The sequence below is a fragment of the Panthera tigris genome, chromosome B4 (assembly GCF_018350195.1).
Source record: "Panthera tigris isolate Pti1 chromosome B4, P.tigris_Pti1_mat1.1, whole genome shotgun sequence".
Classification (NCBI taxonomy): Eukaryota; Metazoa; Chordata; class Mammalia; order Carnivora; family Felidae; genus Panthera; species Panthera tigris.
Window position 1 is genome coordinate 137,762,508 of NC_056666.1, and position 27,222 is coordinate 137,789,729.

The window sequence follows — 27,222 nt, forward strand, 5'->3', positions numbered from 1 at the left end:
TATGTTCACATTTAAGGAAATAATGAAACATTAACGTGTAGGTGCCCACCGTTAGCTGAAGAAAGAGCAGGAGCTAGCATCTGTGAGGTCCCCTCTGTGTCCCTCCCACACGTCTCCCGTCTCCCAGCCAGTGACTGTCTTCCTGCCTCTCTGTGTGGTTTTATCACGTGTTTATATGCGTATGCATGTTTTTGCCCTTTATGGTTTTTATTTTTTAATGGGATTATTCTAAGTATATGTGTGGTTGCCCTTTATATGGCAGCATTTGGTGTTTTTTTTTCTTCCCCCTGCATTTGAGAGAGAGAGAGACAGACAGACAGAGTGCAAGCAGGGAAGGGGCAGAGAGAGAGGGAGACACAGAATCTGAAGCAGGCTGCAGGCTCCGAGCTGGCAGCACAGAGCCCGACGCGGGACCTGAACTCACGGATCGTGAGATCATGACCCGAGCCCAAGTTGGACCCTCAACTGACCGAGTCACCCAGGCACCCCAAGACAGCATTTGGTTTTAAGCGTTACCCGTCAGTGCCTGTGGTTGGAGGTCACTTCTCAGTGCTGTGTTGCGTTCTGCTGCTCAGTCTGTGCACTGAGCCCTCCAGTCTCGTGTTGCTCGAGCATTTGGGCCAAGTTCATCGCTGTGTGTTTTCTCAGGGCGTCGCTGTGCACGTGCCTCTGTGTGTGCGTGAACGCGTGCACCTGTGTGTGTGTGTGCGCACGCGTGTGTGGAGAGGCCCCGGGGGCGGGTGCTGGGATTGCACTGGGTCACACCAGGCGGTCGTGCTGGGGGAGTGTCCCATGCTGACCCTCACCACCACATGGGACTGTGAGGCCGGGTCCCCCGCTCTGGCCAGGGGTAGGAGGTGCGTCCCGTTGGGCTTTTCACTTGAACCTCCGTGAGTGCGGATGAAGTATTTTTTCTTCGGTTTCTTGCCCATTTGTGTTTCTTCTCTGGTGAAGTGCTTCTGTTCCCTGTCCCTGGGGTGCTGGTGTCTGGTTGGTTCTGCCGACGGAAAGGAGTTCCTGATCTGTTCAGGGCGCGGAGTCCGTCGTGGGTGTGGATGCACCCGGGCGCCCCCTTCAGTTAGTGGCTTGTTCTTCACTCGTGGTGCCGAGAAATTCTGAATTTACTGCCGCCCGTTCCCCCGTCTTCTCCTTTATGCATATATGCTTGTTTGTGTCCTAAGACCTCTTTTTCAACCTCGAGATTTCAGAGAAGTCTGAGCTCTCTTCCCAGAGTTTTGAAGTTCTGCCTTTTACATTTAGCAGCACAGTCTGTTTGGAATCCACTCTGCGTGGTTCGCCGCGGTCGGCTGCTTTCTGAGCACACGTCCCTCCAGGAGAAGCCGCCCGCGCCGATCAGCTCTGTGCTACATCAGAATCCCGCACACGTTGGGCTCCTTCTGGGCTCCTCTGGGCCGCCGCTCCGTGTGTCCATCGTCCCTGTTCCGGCTTCCTCCTGTCTAGGTGTCCTGGTCTCGCTGTCTTGCTGTCTTGCAGGCCAGGCTGCCCGAGCCTGGCTGTTGTTTATGGGCCTTCGTATAAATGTGAAATCAGCTCGTTATAGCTTCGTGTAAATTCTGGAAGTCACGCCGAATCTGCCGATCAGTCGGGGAGAACTCACATTTTGTTTCTGTGTTTGTTTAGCTCTCCTGATCTTTTATTTCTAGACAGTGTTCTTTTTCTTGTCTTGCATTGATACTCTCTAGAAAGGCTGTTGACTTTTGTCAGTGAACCTTCTACCTGGCAAGTCTTACCTTGTTCCCCAATTCAAGTATTTTATGTGTAGATGTGGTTGAGGCTTTACAGAAGTTAATCGTATTACTTTGTGAATAATGGCAGTTTCTTTTTTTCTGTTTTGCTATATATTTTTCTTTATTTGTTTTGTTTTGCTGTTTGTTTTTATTGTTTTTTCTTTTTTTTGCTGGCTCAGACTTCTTACTACAACCAAACACAGTGGGGGAAGCAGGTATCCTGCTGTCACTCCTGGTTGCGTTGTGCTGACTTGGGATATTTTCTCTAGGCATTACAGGTGCTCTTTATCACGTGAGGGATGGTGCCTTGCTCGTGGTTTTAAAGTCACAAATGGTGCTGAGGTTTATTAATTCCTTTCCCTGTCATCTGATAGGAGAATACATTTTTGCTCCTTTATCCTCTAAATGTGGTGGATTTTATTCCTGGCCTTCCTGGCACTGAGGCGACTGATCCGAGGTAAACGCGGGTTGTGTGGGATGGACGGGTTCAGTGACTTCAGGACCAGGTAGGTGGCCGTCTCACGGGCCACGCTGCCAGAGGGGAAGTCTGGTGGCTCCTGCATTTGAAAAATGCTTCTTTCTGACTGGCCCCCAGTCATTCTCGCCGCTGTGACATGTGGCCATGTCTGTGTGTTGAACGTTTGGTCAGGTGACAGTGACACTGTGATGTTGTGTTTGACAGTGTTGCTTCTTTTCTGTCCTTCAGTTTTGAGCGTAGTGAGACGTCTGGGTCGGCTCACCTATCAAACACCTGCCTTGAGTACAGAGCGTGGGGCATAAATCGTCACATTTGAAGGAGGTCAATGTCGAGTCATTCAAACGCCACACCATTGCTGGCTTTGGTGCTGGCACCATTGCTGGCTTTAAGAGAGCCCTACGTTATTGACCACGTTGCGGCAAATAATCAGGGGCAGTCCTGGTGTATATTTTACGTGATAGGTGGTTGTCTTTTATTTATTTTTTAAAATTTTAATTAAAAAATTTTTTTTAATGTTTGTTTTATTTTTGAGAGAGAGACAGAGTGCAAGCAAGCAGGGGAGGGGCAGGAAAGAGGGAGACACAGAATCCGAAGCAGGTTCCAGGCTCCAGGCTCCGAGCTGTCAGCACAGAGCCCGACGCGGGGCTCGAACCCACGAACCGCGACATCATGACCTGAATGGAAGTCGGACTCTCAACCGACTGAGCCGCCCAGGTGCCCCAGGTGGTTGCCTTTCAATGCTCATTTTGGATTTGTCACGGGCTCTTACTTGGTGTGTTCATCAGGTGTTAGAACTCACGTGGGGGCGGTGTTCCTTGGGTCGTGTTGCAAACACTTGCGTTGTAATAATTCCTTCTTTCTGGGCCACGTTGCTCCGGGGTTTCCGGGGACGTGGCCCCCGCAGCTCTCCCAGCACAACTGCGGATCTGCTGTTGCCCTCTGCCCAGAAGTTATCTCCACGGTGCTTGCTGTGCTGTGAAGTCACACAGCTCACGTCTATAGTGCCGTGTTTTCAGATTTCTGAAATCAGAGTTTTGTGAGTCCTCGTGAGCACAGCGACGTTTTCCATTTACGTGGATTTCATTTTGTAGAATGCAGAGTGGCTCGGCGCCCCGAGCGCCCCAAGCGCCCCAAGCGCTGCCCCGGTCCCACCTGGGGAGCCGTGGAGGGAGCCGCAGGTTTGCAGAGTGGAGCCGGGCAGCGCTGCCCTCCCAGGAACCTTCTGTGCAAGAAAGTCTTTCAGCTTTTTAGGAAAAAATCTTTCTTGGTTGCTCAGGTGTCTGAAGTTTGGCCAGCAGACTGGGAGTGCCAGTCACATTTTCATTTTTCCAGCCCTGGTGGTAACAAGGAAGGGCAACTGGTTTTATGACTGCAGTTCAGCATAAATTGATCCATAGAAAGGTACTTCCAGAAGAGTTTAAAGTTGGAACTACTTTTAATGAATTCCTGCTCTGTAACAAAGACGAGAACATCAGGACCGTGGGCAGAACTTGAATAGCCTGTAAGACCCAAGGCGTGTTCATTGTTTTTTTAAATTTTTTAAAATTTTTATTTAACATTTATTTATTTTTGAGACAGAGCATGAATGGGGGAGGGTCAGAGAGAGAGAGGGAGACACAGGATCTGAAACGGGCTCCGGGTTCCGAGCTGTCAGCACAGAGCCTGACGCGGGGCTCGAGCCCACGAACCGTGAGATCACGACCTGAGCCGACATCGGACGCTTCACCGACTGAGCCACCCAGGCGCCCCGCAGGGCGTGTTCATTGTTAGAGCCGATGCAGCTCGTTCTGGTTTCACCCAACATCTCGGTACATGGGGCATCCTGCCTTTATTGTCCTGTGGCAGGTGATACCGCCACTGAAGCTGATGGCACGACATTGACTCCCCATTTACTCGGGCCCGTGTGCTGTGACCGCCTCTCTCCCCCTCCCCGGGTGCTCCTGCCTGCCCTGCCCCCGCTAGTCCTGTGCCAGCCAGTGCCACCTTTCTTGCCACAGCCGCTGGCAGGTCACCCGACCCTCTGGCAGACCACGCTGTGGGGCCGTCGCCCCCTGAAGAAGTGCCGGGGGGTGGTCCGTGTCCTCAGCATCGTGCCGTCGCAGGGCAGGGTGCCTGAAACAGTAGAGACGCCATCAAGTCCCCAGGAAACCCGGCGTGTGTGGTGCCGAACGTTCTTGCCGTGCATGGAGTCCGGGAAGACAGCCCCAGGGAGGGTGCTTTGTGGGGACGCTTGAATTTGGAGGTGAATTGCTGGTGGTCCCCATTTCCGAGTTCTGGGGAGCGTCCGTGTCCTGACCTGGCCCCTCAGAAACCTTGTGGGAAGAATGTTCCCAATCCCAGCCGGGGCCGCCCTGCCTCCCTGGTGCACCCACCTTGTGCAGGCAGGCAAGGCAGGCCTGGGCTGGGGTGCCTGTGGTCCGGCAGTGTAGACGGGGCTCTGCCGGAGGATGAGCTAGAGCCCCAAGCCCAGCTGCCTGGGCACGTGGCGGGAAGCTCCTGTGGCAGTGCCCCGCGGCCTCCCTGTGCGGGCCCCGGGGGCCGGGCTGGCCGGGCGCTGGCTCCACGCTCCTGAGGCCGCTGGCCAGCTGGCTGGGCCTCTCCTCCCGATTCCTGGCTTGGCCCCTCTGGCTTTTGATCCTTGATTTTGGTGAACTGCTGTCTCTTCTCGCTTTTTGCCCTGGGGGACTTCGCACTAGCTCTGGCCTCTGGGGGCTCCTCTGAGCCTGGGCCCCGGGGGAGCTCTGGGGAATCGGGCTCTGTTGTGGGGTCTGGGGCAGTGAAGGGTCTGGCGGTGGCCTGGAACGACCTATTCTCCCGGCACCTCCCTCCTTAGGGTGGGGTGGCGGGGGGCATGCAGGAGTCATTTTTCCTTGCGGTTGTTCCGTTGCTGTTGTGGGGGCGCCTCGGTAGAGGATGAGACACGAACGTCCCTCACAAGATTTCTCTCGGATTCTGCTTTTAGCTGAGACCGTGTGAGGGAACCACAGGGCGCTGGGGCTGGAGAAGCCGGCAGGAGCGAGTGCCTGCCCCCAGCTCGTCTCCAGGCCCGTCGGGGGCTGTGAATTCAAGGGAAGTGGTGCTTAATCTGTACCCCTTTGAAGGGTCATGTTGTGAACTTTGAAAGCACCTGCTTGGGAAAGGTGATAGGAAGGCAGTTCCTTGTGATATCTTTGACCAGCCTGAGAGCAAAAGCTTGGAAAGGGCTCCACGCAGGCTTTGAACAGGAACCGCAGGTGTTTGATGCGGGTTAGGAGCCTGCGGCCCGCGGCGTGGGGAACGGGGTCCTTTTTCCTCGTGACTCGCCCTGAGCAACGTCTGATCTGTGGGCGGCTCGTTATGATGGCCATCAAATGGCAAAATATTTTCGGGGTGACCCTCAGAGGTCCGGTCCTGATGTGCTCACGGTCACGTGCGCTTTCCTGGTCTGTGAGGCGGTGATGGATGCTCAGGCGGGGAGCACTGTAGCTCGAGCCATCACAGATCTTGTTATGAGCTGGGCTGAGGTCGTCGAGGTGAGCTGTCGGTGCGGGGGGAGGCAGTGGGGGCGCTGGGGCCCCGGGCATGGGACGATGTCAGGTGAGTTGGGGAGGGAGTTCTGAATGATTCTGAATGACTTGGACTCAAACCTGTGCTAGTTTTTGTGATTTTAAGCGAAAGCAAAGCAGGGGTGCCCGGGGGCTCAGTCGGTTGAGCGTCTGACTCTTGGTTTTGGCTCAGGTCGTGACCTCATGGTTTGTGGGTTCGAGCCCCATGTTGGGCTCGGCGCTGAGAGCACGGTGCCTGCTTGGGATTTCTCTCTCTCTCTCTCTCTCTCTCTCTCTCTCTCTTCCCCTTCCTTGCTCATGCGCACGTGTGCGTGCGCTCTCTCTCTTTTTCTCTCTAAATAAATAACTTAAAGCAAAGGAAACTCGTGAAGTGTTTTAAGGCAAAAAAAAAACAAACAAAAAACAAACCAGGATAAATCCTAGTAAGAAGAAGGAAAGAGAGAAAGCAGCCCTCAGCCTGATAGCTGCACATGTCGTGTCTGAGGAGGCCTCGGCGGCCCGGCCTGTGGTCGTGGCCTTCCTCCCTGCATGGCCTCTGGCGGGCGAGTTAGTTTTGCTGTCTGCAGATTTAGGTCTGTCCCTGGGGTCCTGCAGCAGCCCTGTCTCCTGGGGCCACTGGGCCCCTGTCCCATTCCGGTTTCTGCAGCCAGCCCCCCTGGATGGGAGTGGGGATGGGAGCCGGAAGGGGGGGGCCTGCCCACTGCTGGAGCCGGGGGAAACTCTGCGGTGTGGCTGGGTTCACGGGTGTGCCTGGGGGCCCTTGGGGGGGGGTGCTGGGATTCTTGCTGCCCCACGCTTCCTGCAGGCCCCCTCCGCCCGGCTGCGTGGCGCCCCTCCACACGACACCGTCCTCAGCTTGCAGGCGGCTGGGACTTAATGCTGCTCTGGTCCGGATCTGTGGGCTCCCAGTGGCACCAGACATTCTCTCTACGCGGAAATCTTTTCTGCATTATTGCAATTAACGGAAAGCTTTTCCTTGGGGGTCTAGACGAGGCTGATCTGTGTGTCACCTTGTAAAAGAGATGCTTCTGCCTGCCACCGTAGAGGGATGGCTGCCGTCTGGCCCTGCTGCCGGCGGGATAGGGCGCGTGGGACCGGAGCTGCTGGCGAGGGCTGGTGCCGGACCTCGACTTGCGTGGCTTCCTGGCGTGTCCCTGGCGCGGCAGGACAGTCTGACGGGATGAACAGACGCTGAGGGACGTGTAGGCCAGCTGTTTACCTTCTCTTCCCCCTTTCTTGCCGAGGAAACATAAATCCGTGTTTTTATTTTTTTATTTTTTTATTTTCTGAATTAATGGCTGCTCCAGGGAAATGGCTCTGGGTGCCACTCTGTAGGGACAGCAAGAACTGGGAGTGCTCGCCCAGAACAGACGCCGGTATGTGGGTCGCGTGAGCCTCCTCGTGACCAGGGGACGTGACTCGGTTGGCATGGACGTTGGCGTGGACGTCAGCGTGCGCCCAGCACCGCGGTGGCCTCTCGTGCCGCTGTCTGCAGTCAGGCCAGGTGGGCCTGGGGGCGGCACGTTCCCCGAGCGGGAGGGTGCTGGGCGCTTCCCGAAGGCGGACCTGGTGCCGAGGGGGAGGGACCTGGTGCCGAGGGGGAGGGACCTGGTGCCGAGGGGGCGGGACCTGGTGCCGAGGGGGCGGGCGTGGGCGCTTTGCCTGGCGCTCACCTGGCGCAGCCTCCACAAGCCCCCACCTTGACTCCTGGCTCGGAGACGGGACCGTCTCCCCATGAGGAACATGAACTCCGCGCACGGGACCAAGCGATCGTGCGCGGAGAGATCTCTGTGACTCGGCTCGCTGGCTTTGGAGCCCCGTGCTGTCCCCTGCCTCTGGGCGCGCCCAGCTTGGCGCTCTGCGCCTCCTCCCTCCTGAAGAAGTCGTCATCGGCCTTCACTTCCCTGTTTGCCTGTCGTCTCCTCTTCCAAGCCCGCCGGCACCACACGCTGCCCGCACCGCTTCCCCTCGCTGGGGCTGCTTCGCGCCTGAGTCCGTTTCTCCTCTCCGACAAGCGGGGGGCCCGAGGTCCCGACTGGCTGGCCTCTGGGAAGCTGGGTCTGGAGCATCACTTGATGGAGACACGGAAGGGAAGGAGCTGGCCGAAATCCCGGGCTGGCCCGAGCCGTTACCGGAACGGGAAGGTCGGCGCTCATCAGCGGCACAGGCTTTGGAGAGCAAAGGCACGCGGAGGGTCAGATTGAAGGGTGGGGGGACCCGGATCATTCACGCCTCCGTGAGGCCAGCGAGGGTTCTAGGGTTTTCCTCCGTGCCTGTCACGGGGCAGGACTGAGGGCACAGCCGTGAACGGGATGCGGGAGGACCTTCCTCCGGGGGGCTCCCGCGGAAGTGGGTCGGGGCCGCAGGCTGGGAAGAGGGGTGCTGTTCTGGCTGGGCTGGTAAAGGAAGCTGTCTCTTAGGAGGCGGCGTTTGAACTCACACCTAAATGCTGGAGATCGGGGGTGCCCTGGGAGGTCGGGCTGCGAGCAGGGCGTTGCGACAAGTTCGAGAGCAGAGGCCGCGAGGGGGACAGAAGTGGCGGCTTTGGCGAGCGAGGACCCAGTGGAGGCGATGAGGTGGGGGAAGGGAGGGGCAGGTCAGGCTCCTTGGGGTCACGGCCAACAGTCTGCATTCACCCTCCCCGTCTTGGGCAGACAGCGTGACTGACGGACGGACGGACGGCGTGGCCCGATGTGTCAGCAGCTCCCTCTGCCACCCTGGGGGGTGTCGAGTACGGGGTGTCAGCAGGGAGGCCAGCCGGGAGAGTGTCACAGGGGACCCGACGTGAGATGACGGCCCCTAAGCTGGCGGCCGTGAAGCCGAGAGAACGGGCGGGGCCGGACGCTCTTCGGAGGCTGCTCTGGGGGTGAAGCCACCAGGAGGCCCCTGCTGTCCGCGGCCTCTCGGCCAGACCTCTGGGGGCAGTGACGGCCTGCGTGTGCTCAGTGGCGAGCCGGATTTGCGTCCGGTGTCCCAAACCTCCCCGGGCGGTGCTCTTTCGGGATGTTAGCCTGCCTGACGTGGTGAAAGCCATTTTTGTTCACGACCGAGCCATTTGTCCCTTTACTTACACGTTACCGGTATTAAAGCCTTAAAAGTATAATTTGCAGGTTATCAAGAGAGATCAAGGGGAGTTAAATCTAAATAGTCCGAGCTAACTGATGGCTTTCCTTGATGGGAGAGCTGAGTTCCTAAAATGTCCCCCCCAAAGTGATACAAATACGGAGCACTGTCCTCAAGGGTGTGAGCGTGTGGGCCGGCCCGCGTCCCCGGGGCCCGCACGGCGGTGCAGATTGGAGGGCCGGGAGGGGCGGGGGTCGGCTCCTTCACAGACGGCGCTTTGGGAGCCCTCGAGCTGCGTGTCTGTGACTGAGCGGCCGCACTGTCGGCTCCCGCTGCCGCCTCCCTCGTTCGGCCGTGTTCGCCGGGCGCGTTTGCCCCCGGGTGCTTTCCTCGGTTCCCTCACGCGGTGTCCAGTGGAGCCCGGTCCGTCTCGGGACGGCTTGCTCGAGACTGTGCGTGAGAGAAGCTTTGGGGCTGAGTCAGGAGCCCGGGCCTGCGGCTTTCTCAGCCCTCCCGTGGCCGCCGGGCTGGGAGTCACGAGGAGGCCATGCCAGCTGCCTGCACGGGTGCTGGGTGCCCTGGGACGCCTCGGGTCCCTGCACGCGCCCTGCTGGGCGGGGCTCGTGGGGCCTCCGCGCCCACTTGTCTTCAGTGCCTGGGCTGCCGGGGGAAAGCGTGCATTCGTGCTTGTGAGCAGGTTTAGGGGTGTGCGCGTGTGCGTGAGAGAGAGAGGGGAGAGAGAGGAGCTCTCTGAAAGTGTGGGGCGGGCTTAAAGGGTGGGAGGGCTCCCGTGCTGATGTCACCACCTCCCAGGTGAGGCTGCAGAGCAGGAAAGGAGATTCCTGCGTGCTGAGCTCTGGCTTCTCCTCCAGGCCACACATGTGCACACACACGCACACACACTGTGTACCCGCACATGCATGCCCATGCACCACACACCTGCGTGCACACACGTACCACATGCCCATGCACACGTGTACATATGCACACGCACCTCACACCAGCGCCTGCACGCACATGCGCCACACGCAGGCACGTACCCCCTATCTGTGCACACACACGCGTGCACATCAGGCCCCTTTAATGACCAGGTCCCCGCTGGGCCTTGGGCAGGTGGAAAGCAATTAGATGCAGTTTGCTCCCCAGGGGCTCCTACACCTTGCACGCTCTTTTCTTGCTAAACAAGTAACATTTTTTGATGTTTTTCTCCTGTTAGATGTACATGTGAAAAAAAGTGTACCGGTGGTGGCATTTCATAAGCCTTGCGAGGCCGCCCTTTAGTCGCACTTCTGGCGTGACCCGTGGCTCTGCTGCTCTGGGTAAAGTGCTCAGCCCGTAGTGCCTCAGCTCTCTCGTGTGTGTTAGTTGTCTGCCCCTGCGTCACAGCATCGCCACAAACCCAGTGCTTAAAACAACACACACTTGTTCATGTCTGTTGTCTTATGGTTCCTGTGGGTCGGGAGTCTGGGCGTGTCTTAGCTCGGGGTCTCCCCGGGGGCCAGTCAGGTGATATCTGGGCTGCCGACTCACTGCGGCTCGACTGGGAAAGGACCAGCTTCCAGACTCACGTGGCTGCCGGCAGGATTTGGTTGCTTGTAGAGCCGGGGCCTCGGTTTCCTGCCGGTTCTCGGCCGCCCTCGGCCGAGAACGGCCCTTTCCATGTGCGGCTCTCAGTGTGGTAGCAGGGAGAGCGTCTCCTGGCGGGCTGGGTTGTGCTCTCAGGTGACAGAATTGTGCAAAGCAAGTCACGGGGCTGCCCACACTCAAGGGGGTGAGGTCACACCAGGAGGTGGGGGACACAGGGCCATCTTGGGTCTGTCTGCCGCATCCTCAGAAAGTGGGGGAGTAAGCATACCCACCTCCAAGATTAGGGGGGCACTTGGGGCACCCAGGGGCTCAGTCGGTTAAGCGTCCGACTTCGGCTCAGGTCACGATCTCATGGTCCGTGAGTTTGAGCCCCACGTTGGGCTCTATCCTGTCAGCTCAGAACCTGGAGCCTGCTTCGGATTCTGTGTCTCCCTCTCTCTCTGCCCCTCTCCCACTCACACTCTGTCTCTCAAAAGTAAATAAACATTAAAAAAACATTAGAAAAAAGGACTAGAGGGGGATTAGAGGAGCTAACTGAAGGTGGTTAGGATGATGAGCATTTAATAAACGTTAGCTACTATCGCTGTGAGGTTGCTTTCTGAAGCCCACATACGCACCGTGGCATTCGGGGCCGTCCCCAGTGTCTCCTTCCTGCCCTCCTTCGCCCTCAGTGGCCCCCAGAATGCACTCGTGTGTTTCTGCTCTGTCCGCCTGTGCAGACCATACCCTTGTGGAGTCCTTCCATCCACGAGTTTGTGGGGCTGACGCGGGTCATTTGCTCCCATCCCGCCTCAGGCCTGGCCGTCGTGTGACAGCCACAGAGGCTTTTGCTCCTGGCCTGAGGCCTCTGACCTGGCGGGCACTGCAGACACGGCCCCTTGCACTGTGTGGGTGTCCATTGTGGGTGCCCCGGCTCCTCTGGAAACTTCTTCTAGGGCAGGCTGACCTGTCTCTGGGTGCCCTGCGTAGGGGACAAGGGCCACGTCGGCAATGACTGACAGGTGGCCTGAGCCCCATCCTTGGGTGCCCCTGGGGCTGTCTGCGCAACACCCTCTGCAGGGGTGAGGGCCAGAGCAAGTACAGTCACCTCTCTCGGCCCCCTTGCCTCACCTGTGGCTCTCAGGTTGAGGCTGACCAGTGAGCTGGTGGTGGGAATGCACCTTCCCCGCCAGGCCTTGCGGTTCTTGGCCGTGTTGTGACTGAGCACGCATGCAAGCGAGTTTCCCACCCTGCTGGTCATCTTTGCTAGAACTTTCCAGCACGGGATAGAAATCTGCCAGTGAGCTGTACGCATACTTCTGGGTTTTCTTAGCGAGGAGAGGCCTAGCTGGCCTTCACGGCAGCCCAGCTGGCCGCACGCTCTGTGTGCTAAAGTGTCATAAGTGTGTCCCGCTTGGCTGTTCCCGCTCGGCTGTTCCCGCTTATCCCCGTGTGGCCTGAGCTGCTGGCTCCGGGCCCTGAAGCAGGCTTCCCGCCCAGTGGTTCTGGGGGCAGCCGAGTCTCCTCACGCTGGTGTGGTCTCTGTGCCTTGGCTTCCGTAGCCTGTCCCCACCCCGTCCACGGTGAGGAAAGGCCACGCACAGTTGTGACGCCGTCTCAGGCTTCCCTGGTGCCCGGGCGGGGCTGTGACTGCTGAGAGGTGCTAGGGTCTGTGAGAGGGGTCCTGTCCCGCGCGGACCCTGCTCCGTGTCCGTCCTCTGTGCCACCGCGTGGACTCGTCCCGCGTTGCTTCCAGCCTCAGCGGGTGATGTGCCGTCGCGGGAGCACGCGTCAGCCCTCTGGTGTCCGCGCAGGAGAAATGCCGGATGGTGCCGTGGGCCAAGCGACCTTTGTCTTTTGCTCTTGTTTGAATATTCTTTCCAGGTCTCCCTGGAAGGCTGTTGGTGTAAGATGGAAACCGTGTGTGAATGCGTGCGCGTGAAGGTGTTACTCATCTGGCAGACATTTATCTGCTGCCCAGGGGGACGGGCTCCGTGCCGAGGCGCCCCTCCACTTACGTGGAGTGGGCCCCGTGGGGGGCGTCCCAGGGTGGGCCCTGATTCCGGGGCCAGCTGTGCTGCGCGCTGACCGTGGGCCCTGCGTGAGGACACTTCCCCGTCCCGGTCCCGGGCCCCCCGCTGCAGAACTGGCTTGGTAACTTACCCACCTGGGGGCGTAGACCACCAGGTCAGTGATGTCCAGGCGGGACAGGGGTTTGCCTGCTTGGGTGCAAAGCTTGTTCTTGTTCTGCGGGCTCGACTTGTTTGGAAACGACGCGGCTCATGCTTGTCATGCCTGCGCCCCACGCCTTCGTAGCATGAGGCCCGTTCAGCAGTTCTCTCCTGTAAGGAGAGAGAGGGGGCTCAGTTCCTCCTGTGTCCTTGCCCTGGGTCCTCGAACGGCTCGTGGGAGTGTGTGTGAGGGGGAGCTGCTGGAGTAGGGCGTCGCGGATGGTGATCGCTTTCCAGGGGTTAAAAAAACATCTATTAAAACAAAAATCCCCGAAACCAAGCGCGTGGATACAGAGAACGGATCCGTGGTTGTCAGAGGTGGGGGTGGGGACGGGCGAGATGGGTGAAGGGGCTCAAAATAAAAGAAGTCACAGGACGTGATGTGCAGTGTGGGGTCTACAGTTCCAGTGCGCTGCATACGTCATAGATGCTAGGAGATCTTAGGAGTCTTATTACAAGAAAAAAAAAGTTCTAACTATGTACGGTAACAGGTCGTTAACCAGGCTTGATGGGGTGAGTGTTTTGTAATATTTACAAATATGGGGTCACTGTTCAAATATTATAGACCTGGAACTAGTATAATGTTATACGTTAGTTCTACCTGATTTAAAACGATGTGTTTGCCTTATGAGGGAAATTCAGAGCATTCACCCACACAACTCCCTCTCCCCTCCCACCTCCCTGCCACACTCCCTTCCTTCTCTCCGTCACCCATCCATCCAATGTGCACCTGCTTCTCATCCCCCCCTCCCCACCCTCCCCATCCCTACACCACCAAGGGAGTGCTCCCTGAGACGGTCCCGGGCAGCTACGTGTCCCCTGTGCCCACGGGCGTGGAGGGCCAGCTGTCCCCTGTGAGAGTCAGCTCGTGCGGGAGGGCAGCGCCTGGGGGTCGCCGACAGATGGCAGTTGCTTGTGAGTCGGTAAGATATTCAGATAAATTGGAATTTTATGAAAAAGTCAAGAAGAATTAGTATTTTTTAACATTTTTATTTTTAATATCAGGGAAATATTGGCCGTGTAGCTTTTGAGTGAATGTGCATACATTTTAAAGTGTCTGACGTGTTTACTTTTGGCTTTACCACCTGTTCAATTTTCTTGCAGATTTTTGAAAGGATATTGTTTATTTGGGCAATCCGTCACCCTGCCAGTGGATATGTTCAGGGGATCAATGACCTCGTCACCCCTTTCTTTGTCGTCTTCATGTGCGAACACATAGGTAAGACCACATCATGATGCTTTCTCTCACAGGCATTGACCATGAACTTTGGGGGCCTTACCGTGTCACTGTGTGTAATTACACCCGTATTGAGAATTGCTGTTAACGTTATAATGACAGCTAATAATGGAGACTAATAGTTCTCTCATTTCTGCCAGCTTTAAAACAAGTCTCTAAATCCACTTGCTTAACTACTGGAGACGTTAAGATGCAGTTTTTATCATTGCCATGATCTTTTTTGATAATACGTGAGGAGAAGCGCGATCTCTTTGAGCAGTGTGGTTTTGTTCTGATGGCCAGAGCACCGCCTTTCAGGGTGTGCATTTGAGTGGATCGGGTCAAGGGGATACGATGGTAGTCGAGTGTCCGGCTCACAAGCCAAAACCTGGGTGGACCCCCTTCCATCACGTTCTGCGGCACACTGTCTCCTTTCTACCTTTGATCTACCAGTGGCGGCTCGTTTTATGGGAAGTTTAACGACATGCAGATCAGCCGGTTTAATGGAGACCTAGGCTGGGTGAGGGGGTTTCTCTTTGAGGTGTGCGTATTTTTCTCCCATTTATGTTACAGCGGCCAACTGTAATGTAACCTGCTTTGAACATATGTTACGTTAAAAACAGAATCGTGATTAGAACCTAAGTGCGGGATCGATGTTTTAATTTCTCTGTGGGTAAGAAATAGACAAACACCGAAGGAGGGATTTCCTGTTTGGTTATAGCGTTTTTACTTAAAACCGATTTTAATTTGTCCCCGCACGAACCCTCGTGACTTGACGTTTGTCTGTCTTTATGAGATTGTGTGTTTAGCCACTTCAGTCTCCAGTGTGCTTCAGATGCTCGTCGTCGCTGTGCTCTGAGAGATGAGGTCTGGCCGGGAAGGATTATCCTCTCAGGACGAGAACGTGCCCATTCAGTGCATTTTATTGCAACCTCTCACACTTTGTTTGAGTTGCTGATTGCATAGGAGGACTTTCCATTGCTAAGCGACTAATGAGAACAGCCTCCGCTCCCTCCCTAATCATCTCTTAAGTAGGGGAGAGGCCGGCTGCAGAGAGCAGAGAGCACTCGCCTTCCTGCTTCTTACTCCCTCATTTGACAGATAATGAAAATGTTCCTAATGATCCTAGAGCAGTAGGACCTGTCGGTAGACTTCGGAGTTGTTAATTGAAAGAAGAAGTTCAGCTGAGATGTGATTAGAGAATTGATATTCTGTGCTAAATAGACCGTTTAATTAATGTGGTAAGTGAGTTTGTCTTAACTACTTTACCACCAACTTGTGTCGTAAGACCCGAGCGATCCTGTCTGCATTTGCCTGAATTATCAGCGAGATAGGGTGAAGGGACATGGGATAATTGTCTGGAAGAGAGAGGAACTGGGGAAAATGGAATTTGTGTCCTCAGTTAAGCTCAGAGAGACTGTGCCTGCCTTCCTGTACCGGCCCTCCCCCCACCAGCATACGCACACGTACGCGCACACGCTGAGTGGATGTACAGGGTGGTTTTGGAACACTTGTGTGAAACACACCATTCATTTCTGGCAGTTGACCATGTCGTTAAGTGCACGTACTGGACTTTTGGGTCCTGGCTTTCAGATACGATTGGTGGACTTGAGTCCTTTTAGGTCTTGCCGCCCAGGCTTGAGAGCGTTCATCGTGGCGGTCCAAGCGCACGTCTCGTTACTGTGTACAGCCTCATGTCTGTGTGAGTGGCCTGGAGCTCTGCCCAGCAGCCTCCTGGGCAGAAGTGCGGCCATTCACAGAGACCTTCCCGGAGCGTGTGCCGCAGCGCTCGTCTTGTGCAGAGCACCGGGGTGTGGAGACCATGTCCGTCCACGTCACCGGTGTCACGCGGGCACCTTCTGGCCCTCTGCGGGGTGGTAGGGATGCGGTTCCCTGCCCCCTTGGAGCCCGTGGTTCCAGCTGGAAGACAGGTTTGAAATGCGTCACGAAGACATCGAATGAAAACGATCAGATCTTTATGTCGTCCCGAGGTGCCAGGGGGTGCAGGCTAGGGGTCGGGGGAGCCCTCCCAGATGGTGACATTCCCAGTGCGCCTTGTGGGATGGGCAGGGGTGTCCTGTGGAGAGAGTGGCGGGGGTGCGGTGGAGCGGCCGGAGGAAGTGGTGTGATCTGGGGACGGTGGTGACTGAGGACAGACAGAGCCACTGGGGGGACACTGGAAAGTCTGGGTGAGTCCCAGTGTACAGGAGCACGGGCGAGCCCCCGGTGGCATGCAGCTAAAGGGTGCCGTGCTCAGGTCCTGTCTGGCCTCGTCCACTCTGGCCATGGGGAGGTGCTCTGGGGTGCTCGCAGGCGGGTTGGGGGGCGCACACCGTCAGCCAGCGGGTTGTGTGCTGTCTTGTGGGGGGTTTTAAGCAGGTAAACCTTAGATACTGCGCTTACTGAATATCTTGAAGCTAAGATTTTTCCTTCCGAGGGTGGAACTTGGTGACAGGATCCTGTGGCTTGGATTCCTGAGCGTCCCAGCAGGACTTTGGGGTCAGCATCCTGTTCTAACACGACTGTCAGACTCTTGAAGTGCTGGTGGCATGGGGAGTAGCCCGCATGTGACCGCCTCCCAAAAGCTGCACTTTACTCATTTCTCGGGGTGGGCCTGTGTTGCTCTGGTCTTCCTCTCTTCTGAGCGGAACTCTGGGAAACGGTCCCTGTTAACCGAGGGGATGAGAAGCCCTCTGGTGTGAGATCCATCCAGGGGCCTCAGGCTGTGCCGGGCAGCACTGCCAGGCCTGATAGGAGCTGGACTTTTACCCTGGAGTGTTTGTTGTGGGTCCCCAGCTCCGGGCCCGCTGTGCACCTGCTGGTTCACGAGGGAGGAGGGGAATCTGACACAGAGCTCCAGTGACCGCGATGTCCCAGGCGGGGAGCAGGCATGGGGAGCAGCATGCGTCCTGACTTTGCAGGTCCTGAAAGAGAGGGATGGGAAGTGAACGGCAGCTCGCACATCTGGGGCTGACAGACAGGCTCTGATTTGGACCTGGGCTCATCAAGTAGATCGAGTGCTTCCTGGATGTTCTTGGCAGAGGGTCGGTTCGTCTTCATCAAGAGGCCGGCCAGGATGATGAGGGACAGGAACAACTTGCAGAGAGGAAAGAAATGCTCAGGGAACACTGGAAAACCGGAAGCAAGGGGGGAAGCAGGCGCAGCCTGCGTATGGGACGGCGTGGAGGTGGTCCAGTGGCCCTGACTGGTCTCACGGGGCCGTCAATGCCACCCTGGGGTGGATCAGAGACCCATGCCACCAGCTGAGGTCTCCTTGCGGAGCACCTCACGCCCCTGGGGAAAGGCGGTTTGGTCCCACTTTCAGACGATACACATCCCCAAATGCAAGTTTAGCACACGTACATGTGCACGCTCACACAGGCACACACAGACACGCGTGCCCGTGCACACACACGGTGCCCGCCGGCCACAACCTCTCCAAGTAAACGTGGAACAGATCCTTGACTACCTTCGAATGGGCCCGTCGTCTTGGGCGGGCTCTGGAGGTGCCGTCAGCCTCAGGAAGGAAGGTTGGGGGAGGAGGTCAGGAGGCTTCTCATGATCTCAGAGGTAGGGGTAGCAGGGTGCAGAGCTCCTCCAGACGTGGAGCGTGGTAAATATAGCCGCTTAGGCGGCACCAAAGCCAAGGGGCTCCCCGTGAGTGGGGTGTTGCAACCGGAGTGTATAATGTGCTCAGAACAGTCAGTCATGGAAGAGGGCTCTGTGCCAGGAAGGTTTGGGAATTTATGAATTTAAGGGGTTGAAGCCTCAGGGGTAAGAAGCCATAGGCACATGAGTGCTGGGTTTGCTGCACGTGTGTGAGCCGTTCTAGGTCTGAGCCACGGCTGGGAGCCCGGTCTTGCAGACTGCCTCCGTGACCCAGAGGCCTGGCGGAGTGCACGGGGCTGTCCAGCCCGCACCCCTGCTAGGGGTTTCGCCTCCCTCCTGAAACAGCATGGGACACGTTCTTGTTGTACCTTTTGGAAGGTCACTACAGCTTTGGCCTTAGTTCAGGTCCCCGAGGAAGGCAGGTGTAGGGTGAGGCTGAGAGAAGACGGGACAGGGCGCACAGCGAGGCATCGCGGGCTGACGGGAGCGGGCCCAGAGGCAGGCCAAGGCAGGGCCGGCCCCGTGAGGCGGTGAGGAGGGTGACGCAGAGGGCGTGGGGGTGACTGGAGCAGGGGAGGAGAAGTCTGGCCTGTTCCCGGGGTCCCGGGCACCAAGGGGGATGTGCTGTCATTGTCCCGGACAGGCTGTAGCCCAGAAGCAGGTGGTTGAGAGGCGAGACGACGCCTGTGGGCTAGGACACGTCTGTCTGGAGCGTGGGAAAGAGGGTTGCGTTGGTGGCGGTACTGGGAGTCGTTGTCCTGGCATGGCTGCTGAGCGTCGCGGGTCTGGAGGTGCTTCTCCAGGGGCAGAGCCGCACGTGGGACCTGAACGTGGCGGCCGTCCTGCTGTCCCGCGGGGAGGTTTGTGGCTCTTCCCCATGAGGGAGCCTGGCTGCCTGGGTTCAGAGCCGGCTTCTGCCCCTCACCCGCCGCACGGGGCCTTTGTGTAGACGCGGGAACTGGGGACGGAACGGCACCGATTGCCGTGGTTGCCGTGTGGCCCGAGCGAGTTCCCATGTGAAGAGCTCAGAGCCCCGGGTGCGAGTGCTGCGTGTCCAGGAAGTGTGCTGCTGCGGCTGTAGTTGTCGTGTCCCTTCGCTGTCTCGGCCCGTGGCTTTCCTCCTTGGGTCCACGTTCCGGGGACAGAAAGGGGGAACTGGTGAAGGACACAGGCCAGAGGCCAAAGGGCCCTGTCAGTGGAGCCTGTCGGTTCCTAGGGCCTTCCCGAAACGGCTCTGCTGGCTGCAGGGGTGCTGCTGAGCGAGACTCTCGCCGTCCTCCTCTGGAGGGCAGGGGACGGGAGGGGCAGCGGGACAGGCGGGGTGTGTGTGCCACGAGGGACAAGGGGCGGTGGTGGAATCAGGGAAGAAGTGGTTTTAGAGGCAGGAAGAAGGCCTGGGGCGACGTGTCCCCCAAATCAAGGGAGGGGACAGTTTCAGGGAGGCAGTGGTCCGTGGATTCCGGTGCCACAGAGGTGCAGACTGGGGACTGACCGAAGGGCTGGCCGGTGAGGGTGGTCTGCCCAGACTGGGCCGCAGAGCGGTGGCCGGTCGGTCTGGACACAGGTTGACCGCCCTGCGCGTGGGAGTGGCCGAGCGGGAGCTCCTCACCAGGAGCGTTGGACGGGGTCCTCCACGGGCCTGTCACGTCCTTGGGTAACTGGCGGCTGGTCTTATTGATCTGGAGTTGAGCTGCGACGCTGTGTCGGGTTCCGGTGTGCGGCACGGCGATTTGGTATCTGTGTGGGCCATGGGATGATCACCGCTGAGGGTCTGTTTGCCTCCGTCACCACAGACAGTTCCAGAATCGCTTTTGCTGGCGATGAGATCTTTTCCGTCTCTTGGCATAGCACCTTTCAGATAACGCATCATAGTGTTAACTGTGGTCCCTGTGACTTTATTTCGTGGCTGGACGTTTGTACCTTTGACCCCCTTTGCCCATCCTGCCCCCGCCCCTGCCCCAACCTTCTTTCAGAGAACTTTTCATCGTGGAAAGTGTTCACATCTGAAGCTCACAGAACACTAGCTCGAGGGAGCTCCACGTACCGTCTTCTGGCTTCGAGGATCGTCCGCGGTCCGCTTTCCTTGTGTCCTCTCCTTCCACCCGCTCCTGACCCCCACCCAGTTACTGCTGTTACTCCTGTTCCCTGACCCCCACCCAGTCACTGTTACTACTTAAAAAATAGCTTTATTGAAATATGGTTTCAATACTACAAAACTCACCCACCTTGAGTGAAAAGTTCAGTGGTATTTAGAATATTCGCACAGTGCAACTATCACCACAATTTAAGAATATTTGCAGCATCCTATACTGACGGGGGCCGCTCCCCGTCTGCCCCCTCCGCCAGCCCTGCGCGAACGCTGATCTGCTTTCTGCCTACGCAGTTGCCTCTTTTGGACGCTTTGTGTAAATGGAATCGCACGATGTGGGACGTTCAAGGTCCACACGTGTACCATGCGTCAGTCCTTCAGGCCTTTTTATAGTCAGATGACCTCTCCTTATACTATAGGACACATTTTGTTTATCCCTATTTCCACGGATAGACGTTTGCGTTCTTTATTCTCTTTGCTTATTATGAATAACGCTGCAGTGAACCTGTGCGTGCAGGTTTTAGACTGAACGTGTTTTCGTTTCTCTTGGCTACAGACCTTGAGGTCATAGGGGCTGCGCCATCTGACACCCCCGCCCCCCTCCCCCCCGCCAGCGTGGGAGGGTTCCCGTGGGCCCACGTCCTTGCCGCCACCGGTACTGCGTTTTATTTATCAAATGCGGTGGACGTTACGTTATGTCCCCTACTCCCGCTGACCACTGGGAGTCCCTGCCGTGTTCTGTCTCCTCTCCTCGGAGCCCTGTCGGTTCGGCTCCTTGAAGCAGGGACTGTGTCTTCTGGGCACCGTGCTTGGCACAGAGTGCAAGTTCAGCACGCCCCGTATTGAGCCGGGTCCCTGCGGAGTTCTGTGCGTTGGTTGGGCAGTTAGAAAACCCGCTCTTCGCGACAAGGGCAACCTGTGCCTCTGTCTCTTTGCAGCTGGGCAGGGAGGGCTGGGGAAGAGGGCCGGGGAGGGCTCCATCCCTGCACTCACCCCTCCCACCGGAGGGGGCGCTGCTTGGCTTGGGGAGAGTCTTGCACCGGCCCGGGCCCCACTTCTGTGGAGTCACGGTGGAGGCACCGTGTCCGCTGTTCAGTGACTTCCCGTGGTGAGCCCTCCTGCACGCCGCCTCCTGTCCTCGGCTGGGCCTTGGGGCCGCCCGCGCCTCTTCCCTGGGCTGCTGGTTGGGAAGCAGATCCGGCTCCAGTGTCTTTCCCCCTAGGTGTGGGTCCACATGTGGGTCCTGCTGGATCTGCCCGGGGGGACGGGGGTAGGGCTCCCCTGGCCATGAGCCTGAGCTGTGTTTTTCCACCTGACCTCTGGGTTGCGCCCCTGATGGCGGCTTGTTACTGATTTCCGTGGTTCCTGTGCCTGTGTGTGTCCCTAGCAGGCGAGCACGGGATGGGACCGGCCTGCATCGGCCCTCCGGGGTACCGGCTGTTTGGGTGTCGTTCCTCTTTTTTCTGTGCCTTGTAATTGCGTAGTCAAGACTATATTGTATATAAAATTCTGTTTTGTGCTTTTTCCCCATTTAACCTTACAATGAGCTTTCCCTTATAGTATTAAGAAATCTTTGTAAAGATCATTTCTACCTCTCGCACATAATATTCTATTGAGATAATACGACATAATTCATGAAACCCTTCTACTGTTGTTGGACTTTTTTTTTTTTTAGGCTGTTTCCCTCCGGGCATGGTGTAATTTTAAAGTACAGCCTGTGTTTTTTCAAGCTGCAACCGTCATATTCCTTTCAACAGAAAACGTCAAATTTGATTTAAAATTAAGAACCATCGCCTCACCTTGCCTTGTGCAGTTTAAGCACATTTAGTTGAAGTGTTTGCAGCAGAGCAAAACCCAAGCAGCATCACCCCCCCTGCCCCCCCCAACATCTGTGCTGTTATGTTTGGAAACGGTTCTGGCACATCGGATGGACACTCAGGCTGGTTGCTTACAGATTGGGTCCCGCGGGAACAACGGGCGGGCGGCGTCTTGGACGGTGAGGTGTGTTTGTCACTTGGTTCTTAGTGTCAGCACTTGTAAGCTCTGATCAGCTTGATTTTGTATGTCGTCTTCTCTTAAAAGAAATTAAAGCAAGTGTGGGAAGGAACTGGAATAGACAGTGTATTTACTTAAGAATAATGAGAACGTGCATTTTTATATTCCCGTATGTAAGTCAGAATCTCAGAAGTACAGGTGGCTTTTCAGCCTGTTGGTTTTTCCCGGAGAAGAGGTTCAGCACGCGCTTCGAGGGGACCAGGGTGCGTGGGGCTGGACCTCGCGGACAGCGGCCGGGAAGCGAGTCCCCACAGCCGCCCGGGACACGTGGGGTTTGCGACTCACTGAGCGGTAGCGGTGTGGCCATCCTCTTGCCTGTTTCCACTCTCAGGGTGTGAACTGGGCTGTAGTGACGATGGGGAGAAAGTTGCTGCTACTGAATTAGTTTTGGAAATCGTCGCCCTGACTTCCCTTGTTTGCATTTGAGTCTGGTCTCCTCGCACTTCGGTTTCTCCACACGTTCCGTGAACCGGAGCGGCTGCGAGGCGCGCCTCCTGCCTGGCTTCCTTAAGTGTTCGTCGTGGCTCGGGTACCTTGTGTCCTCAGTTGTTCCCAGAAACTGTCTGAAGATGGGGTTTCCTGTGGCAGTTCTGGTTCCATGTGGGGAACGTGGGGGCAGGGGGCCCGGGAACCAGGCTGTTAGTCCCGGAAAGGGGAGGGTGTGCGTTTTGCGGCCCCTGCGGTGACGATCAGGTGCCAGGTCCTTGCAGAGCCTGTGACTCATGTGGAGTCATATTTTCTATGTAGAAACATGTTGATAAATTAATGGATTTCTTGTCAGAAGTTAGAAAACTCAGTAACAGTGTGGGTCCACGTCCCAGAAGCTGTCACTGGGACATTTGCTAATTTCTTTATGGTCTTCTTGTCAGTGTCCTTTTTTTACACGGTGGCAGTTATGTTATGCGTGCACATTTTAATATTGCTTTTTGCTTAATATCTAACCATTTTCCAAAGTCACTCAACTTTGTTTGAAGTGTCCTTTTCACAAGTAGGAACACACGACTTTCAGTAATGGGTGGGGAACGGGACAGAAGGTCAGCCAGCAGCTAGGAGGAACACGAGCAAACCGGACTCCCGCTAGACCTAACAGCGGCAGGACACACACCCTTCTCAGGCGCACGCGGAACAGACCACGTGCCGGGCCATAGAGCGAGCCTCGGGATGTTGGAGAGGAGGGGGGTCCTACCGAGAGCGCTCTCTGACCTTAGGGACACTCGGGTGTCAGTAACAGCGGGCAGTGTGAAGAGACTGACATGGGAATAAGCAATGTGTCAGAAAAGAGATCATAAGGGAACTTTGAAGCACGTCTGAGATGAATGAAAATGAAGGCACAGACGTACAGGACGTGGCGACAGTTGGGCTTCAAGAGAACCTGTGGCTCTAAGTGACTATATTAGAAAGAACATCTCAAAGCACGACCTTAACTCTTTAATTTTAGAAAGCATGAAAAGAAGCGCAAACACGCTGAAACAAATGGAAGGAAACAAAGACTAGAGCAGAAATAAGTGAAGACTAGAAAAACAGTGGAGACGATCAACCCCAAACCGAAGTTTTGGGAAGATCCAGAAATATCCACAAAGTGGGCATACTGTTGGCTAGACTGGCCGAGAAGAACAGAAGGACTTGTACCACTAAGGTCATGAGTGGTCTTTTTAAAAATTTAATTTAATTTAATTTTTATTTTTTTATTTGATTTTTCATTTTTTAAAACTTACATCCAAATTAGTTAGCATCTAGTGCAACAATGATTTCAGGAGTCGATTCCTTAGTGCCCCTTGCCCATTTAGCCCATCCCCCCTCCCACACTCCCCTCCAGCAACCCTCAGTTTGTTCTCCATATTTGAGTCTCTTATGCTTTGTCCCCCTCCCTGTTTTTATATTATTTTTGTTTCCCTTCCCTTATGATCCTCTGTTTTGTCTCATAAAGCTCTCGTAAGAGTGAAGTCATATGATATTTGTCTTTCTCTAATTTCACTTAGCATAATACCCTCCAGTTCCATCCACGGAGTTGCAAATGGCAAGATTTCATTCTTTTTGATTAGCGAGTAATAATCCATTGTGTGTGTGTATGTGTATATACACACACACACACCACAGTTTCTTTATCCACTCACCCATCGATGGACATTTGGGCTCTTTCCATACTTTGGCTATTGTCGATAGCGCTGCTATAAACGTTGGAGTGTGTGTGTGTCCCTTCGAAACAGCACACCTGTATCCCATGGATAAATGCCTAGTAGTGTAATTGCTGGGTCGTAAGGTAGTTCTGTTTTTAGTTTTTTGAGGAACCTCCATACTGTTTTCCAGAGTGGCTGCACCAGCTTGCATTCCCACCAGCAGTACCAAAGGGTTCCCCTTTCTCTGCATCTTTGCCCAACATGTGTTGTTGCCTGAGTTGTTAGTGTTAGTTAGCTATTCTGACAGGTGTGAGGTGGTATCTCATTGTGGTTTTGATTTGTATTTCCCTGATGAGGAGTGATATGGAGCATTTTTTTATGTGTCGGTTGGCCATCTGGATGTCTTGTTTGGAGAAGTGTCTATTCATGTCTCTTGCCCATTTCTTCACTGGATTATGTGTTTTTTGGGTGTTGAGTTTGAGAAGTTCTTCATAGATTTTGGATACTAACCCTTTATCTGATATGTCATTTGCAAATATCTTTTCCCGTTCCATCGGTTGCCTTTTAGTTTTGCTGATTGTTTCCTTCGCTGTACAGAAGCTTTTATCTTGATGAGGTCCCAGTAGTTCATTTTTGTTTTTGTTTCCCTTGCCTCCGGAGACATGTTGAGTAAGAAGTTGCTGTGGGCAAGATCAAATAGGTTCTTGCCTGCTTTCTCCTCAAGGATTTTGATGGCTTCCTGTCTTACATTGAAGTCTTTCATCCATTTTGAGTTTATTTTTGTGTCTGTGTAAGAAAGTGGTCCAGGTTCATTTTTCTACATGTCGCTGTCCAGTTTTCCCAGCACCACTTGCTGAAGAGACTGTCTCTATTCCATTGGATATTCTTTCCTGCTTTGTCAAAGATTAGTTGGCCATATATTTGTGGGTCCATTTCTGGGTTCTCTATTCTGTTCCATTGATCTGAATGTCTGTTCTTGTGCCAGTACCATACTGTCTTGATGATTACAGCTTTGTAGTATAGCTTGAAGTCTGGGATTGTGATGCCTCCTGCTTTGGTTTTCTTTTTCAAGATTGCTTTGGCTATTCGGGGTCTTTTCTGGTTCCATACAAATTTAAGCATTGTTTGTTCTAGCTCTGTGAAGAATGCTGGTGTTATTTTGATAGGGATTGTATTGAAGATGTAGATTGCTTTGGGTAGTATTGACATTTTAACAATATTTGTTCTTCCTATCCAGGAGCATGGAATCTTTTTCAATTTTTTTGTGTCTTCTTCAATTTCTTTCATAAACTTTCTATAGTTTTCAGCATATAGATTTTTCACCTCTTTGGTTAGATTTATTCCTAGGTATTTTATGGTTTTTTGTGCAACCGTAAATGGGATCGATTCCTTGATTTCTCTTTCTGTCGCTTCATTGTTGGTGTATAGGAATGCAACCGATTTCTGTGCGTTGCTTTTATAATCTGTAACTTTGCTGAATTCATGAATCAATTTTAGCAGTTTTTTGGTGGAATCTTTTGGGTTTTCCATGTAGAGTATCATGTCATCTGCAAAGAGTGAAAATTTGACCTCCTCCTGGCTGATTTGGATGCCTTTTATTTCTTTGTGTTGTCTGATTGCAGAGGCGAAGACTTCCAATACTATGTTGAATAACAGTGGTGAGAGTGGACATCCCTGTCTTGTTCCTGACCTGAGGGGGAAAGCTCTCAGTTTTTCCCCATTGAGGAGAATATTAGCATTGGGTTGTTCATATATGGCTTTTATGATCTCGAGGTATGCTCCTTCTATCCCTACTTTCTTGAGGGTTTTTATCAAGAAAAGGTGCTGTAATTTGTCAAATGCTTTCTCTGCATCTATTGAGAGGATCATATGGTTCTTGTCCTTTCTTTTAGTGATGTGATGAATCACATTGTTTTGCGGATATTGAACCAGCCCTGCATCCCAGTTATAAATCCCGCTTGGTCGTGGTGAATAATTTTTTTAAAGTATTGTTGGAGCTGGTTGCCTACTATCTTGTTGAGGATTTTTGCATCCATGTTCATCAGGGAAATCGGTCTATAATTCTCCTTTTTAGTGGGGTCTCTGTCTGGTTTTGGAATCAAGGTAATGCTGGCTTCATAGAAAGAGTTTGGAAGTTTTCCTTCCATTTCTATTTTTTGGAACAGCTTCAAGAGAATAGGTGTTAACTCTTTCTTAAATGTTTGGTAGAATTCCCCTGGAAAGCCATCTGGCCCTGGATTCTTGTTTTTTGGCAGATTTTTTATTACTAATTTGATTCCTTACTGGCTTTGGGTCTGTTCAAATTTTCTATTTCTTCCTGTTTCAGTTTTGGTAGTGTATATGTTTCTAGGAATTTGTCCATTTCTTCCAGATTACCCATTTTATTGGCATATAATTGCTCATAATATTCTCTTACTATTGTTTTTATTTCTGCTGTGTTTGTTGTGATCTCTCTTCTTTCATTCTTGATTTTATTTATTTGGGTCCTTTCCTTTTTCTTTTTGATCAGACTGGCTAGTGGTTTATCAATTTTGTTAATTCTTTCAAAGAACCAGCTTCTGGTTTCATTGGTCTGTTCTACTGTTTTTTTGGTTTCGATAGCATTAATTTCTTGTCTAATCTTTTATTATTTCCTGTCTTCTGCTGGTTTTGGGTTTTATTTGCTATTCTTTTTCCAGCTCCTTAAGGTGTAAGGTTAGGTTGTGTATCTGAGATCTTTCTTCCTTGTTTAGGAAGGCCTGGATTGCTATATACTTTCCTCCTATGACAGCCTTTGCTGCGTCGCAGAGGTTTTGGGTTGTGGTGTTATCATTTTCATTGACTTCCATCTACTTTTTAATTTCCTCTTTAACTTCTTGGTTAGCCCATTCATTCTTTAGTAGGATGTTCTTTAGTCTCCAAATATTTGTTCGTTTCCAAATTTTTTCTTGTGGTTAATTTCAAGTTTCATAGCGTTGTGGTCTGAAAATATGCACGGTATGATCTCGATCTTTTTGTGCTTACTTAGGGCTCGTTTGTGTCCCAGTATATGGTCTATTCTGGAGAACATTCCATGTGCATTGGAGAAAAGTGTATATTCTGCTGCTTTAGGATGAAATGTTCTGAATATATCTGTTAAGTCCATCTGGTCCAGTGTGTCATTCAAAGCCATTGTTTCCTTGTTGATTTTTTGATTAGATGATCTGTCCATTGCTGTGAGTGGGGTGTTGAAGTCTCCTACTATTATGGTATAACTATCGATGAGTTTCTTTATGTTTGCGATTAATTGGTTTATATATTTGGGTACCTCCACATTTGGCTCAAAAATGTTTGCAGTTGTTAGGTCTTCTTGGCCTGTAGACCCCTTGATTATGATACAATGCCCTTCTGCATCTCTTGATACAGTCTTTATATTAAAGTCTAGATTGTCTGCTATAAGTATGGCTACTCCAGCTTTCTTTTTTTTTTTTTTTTTTTAATTTTTTTTTTTTTTCAACATTTATTTATTTTTGGGACAGAGAGAGAC

General features: G+C 53.8%; 1 protein-coding gene across 3 annotated transcripts in view; it reads left to right on the forward strand.

The window, feature by feature from the left end:
• Positions 1-27,222, forward strand: part of TBC1D22A (TBC1 domain family member 22A) — a 320,332-nt gene that overhangs the window by 105,960 nt on the left and 187,150 nt on the right. For all 3 annotated transcript variants that reach the window (XM_042993557.1, XM_042993558.1, XM_042993559.1), the window contains one exon: positions 13,736-13,850. In XM_042993557.1, coding sequence (XP_042849491.1) covers positions 13,736-13,850 — 115 coding nt within the window. The remainder of the gene's footprint in view (positions 1-13,735; positions 13,851-27,222) is intronic.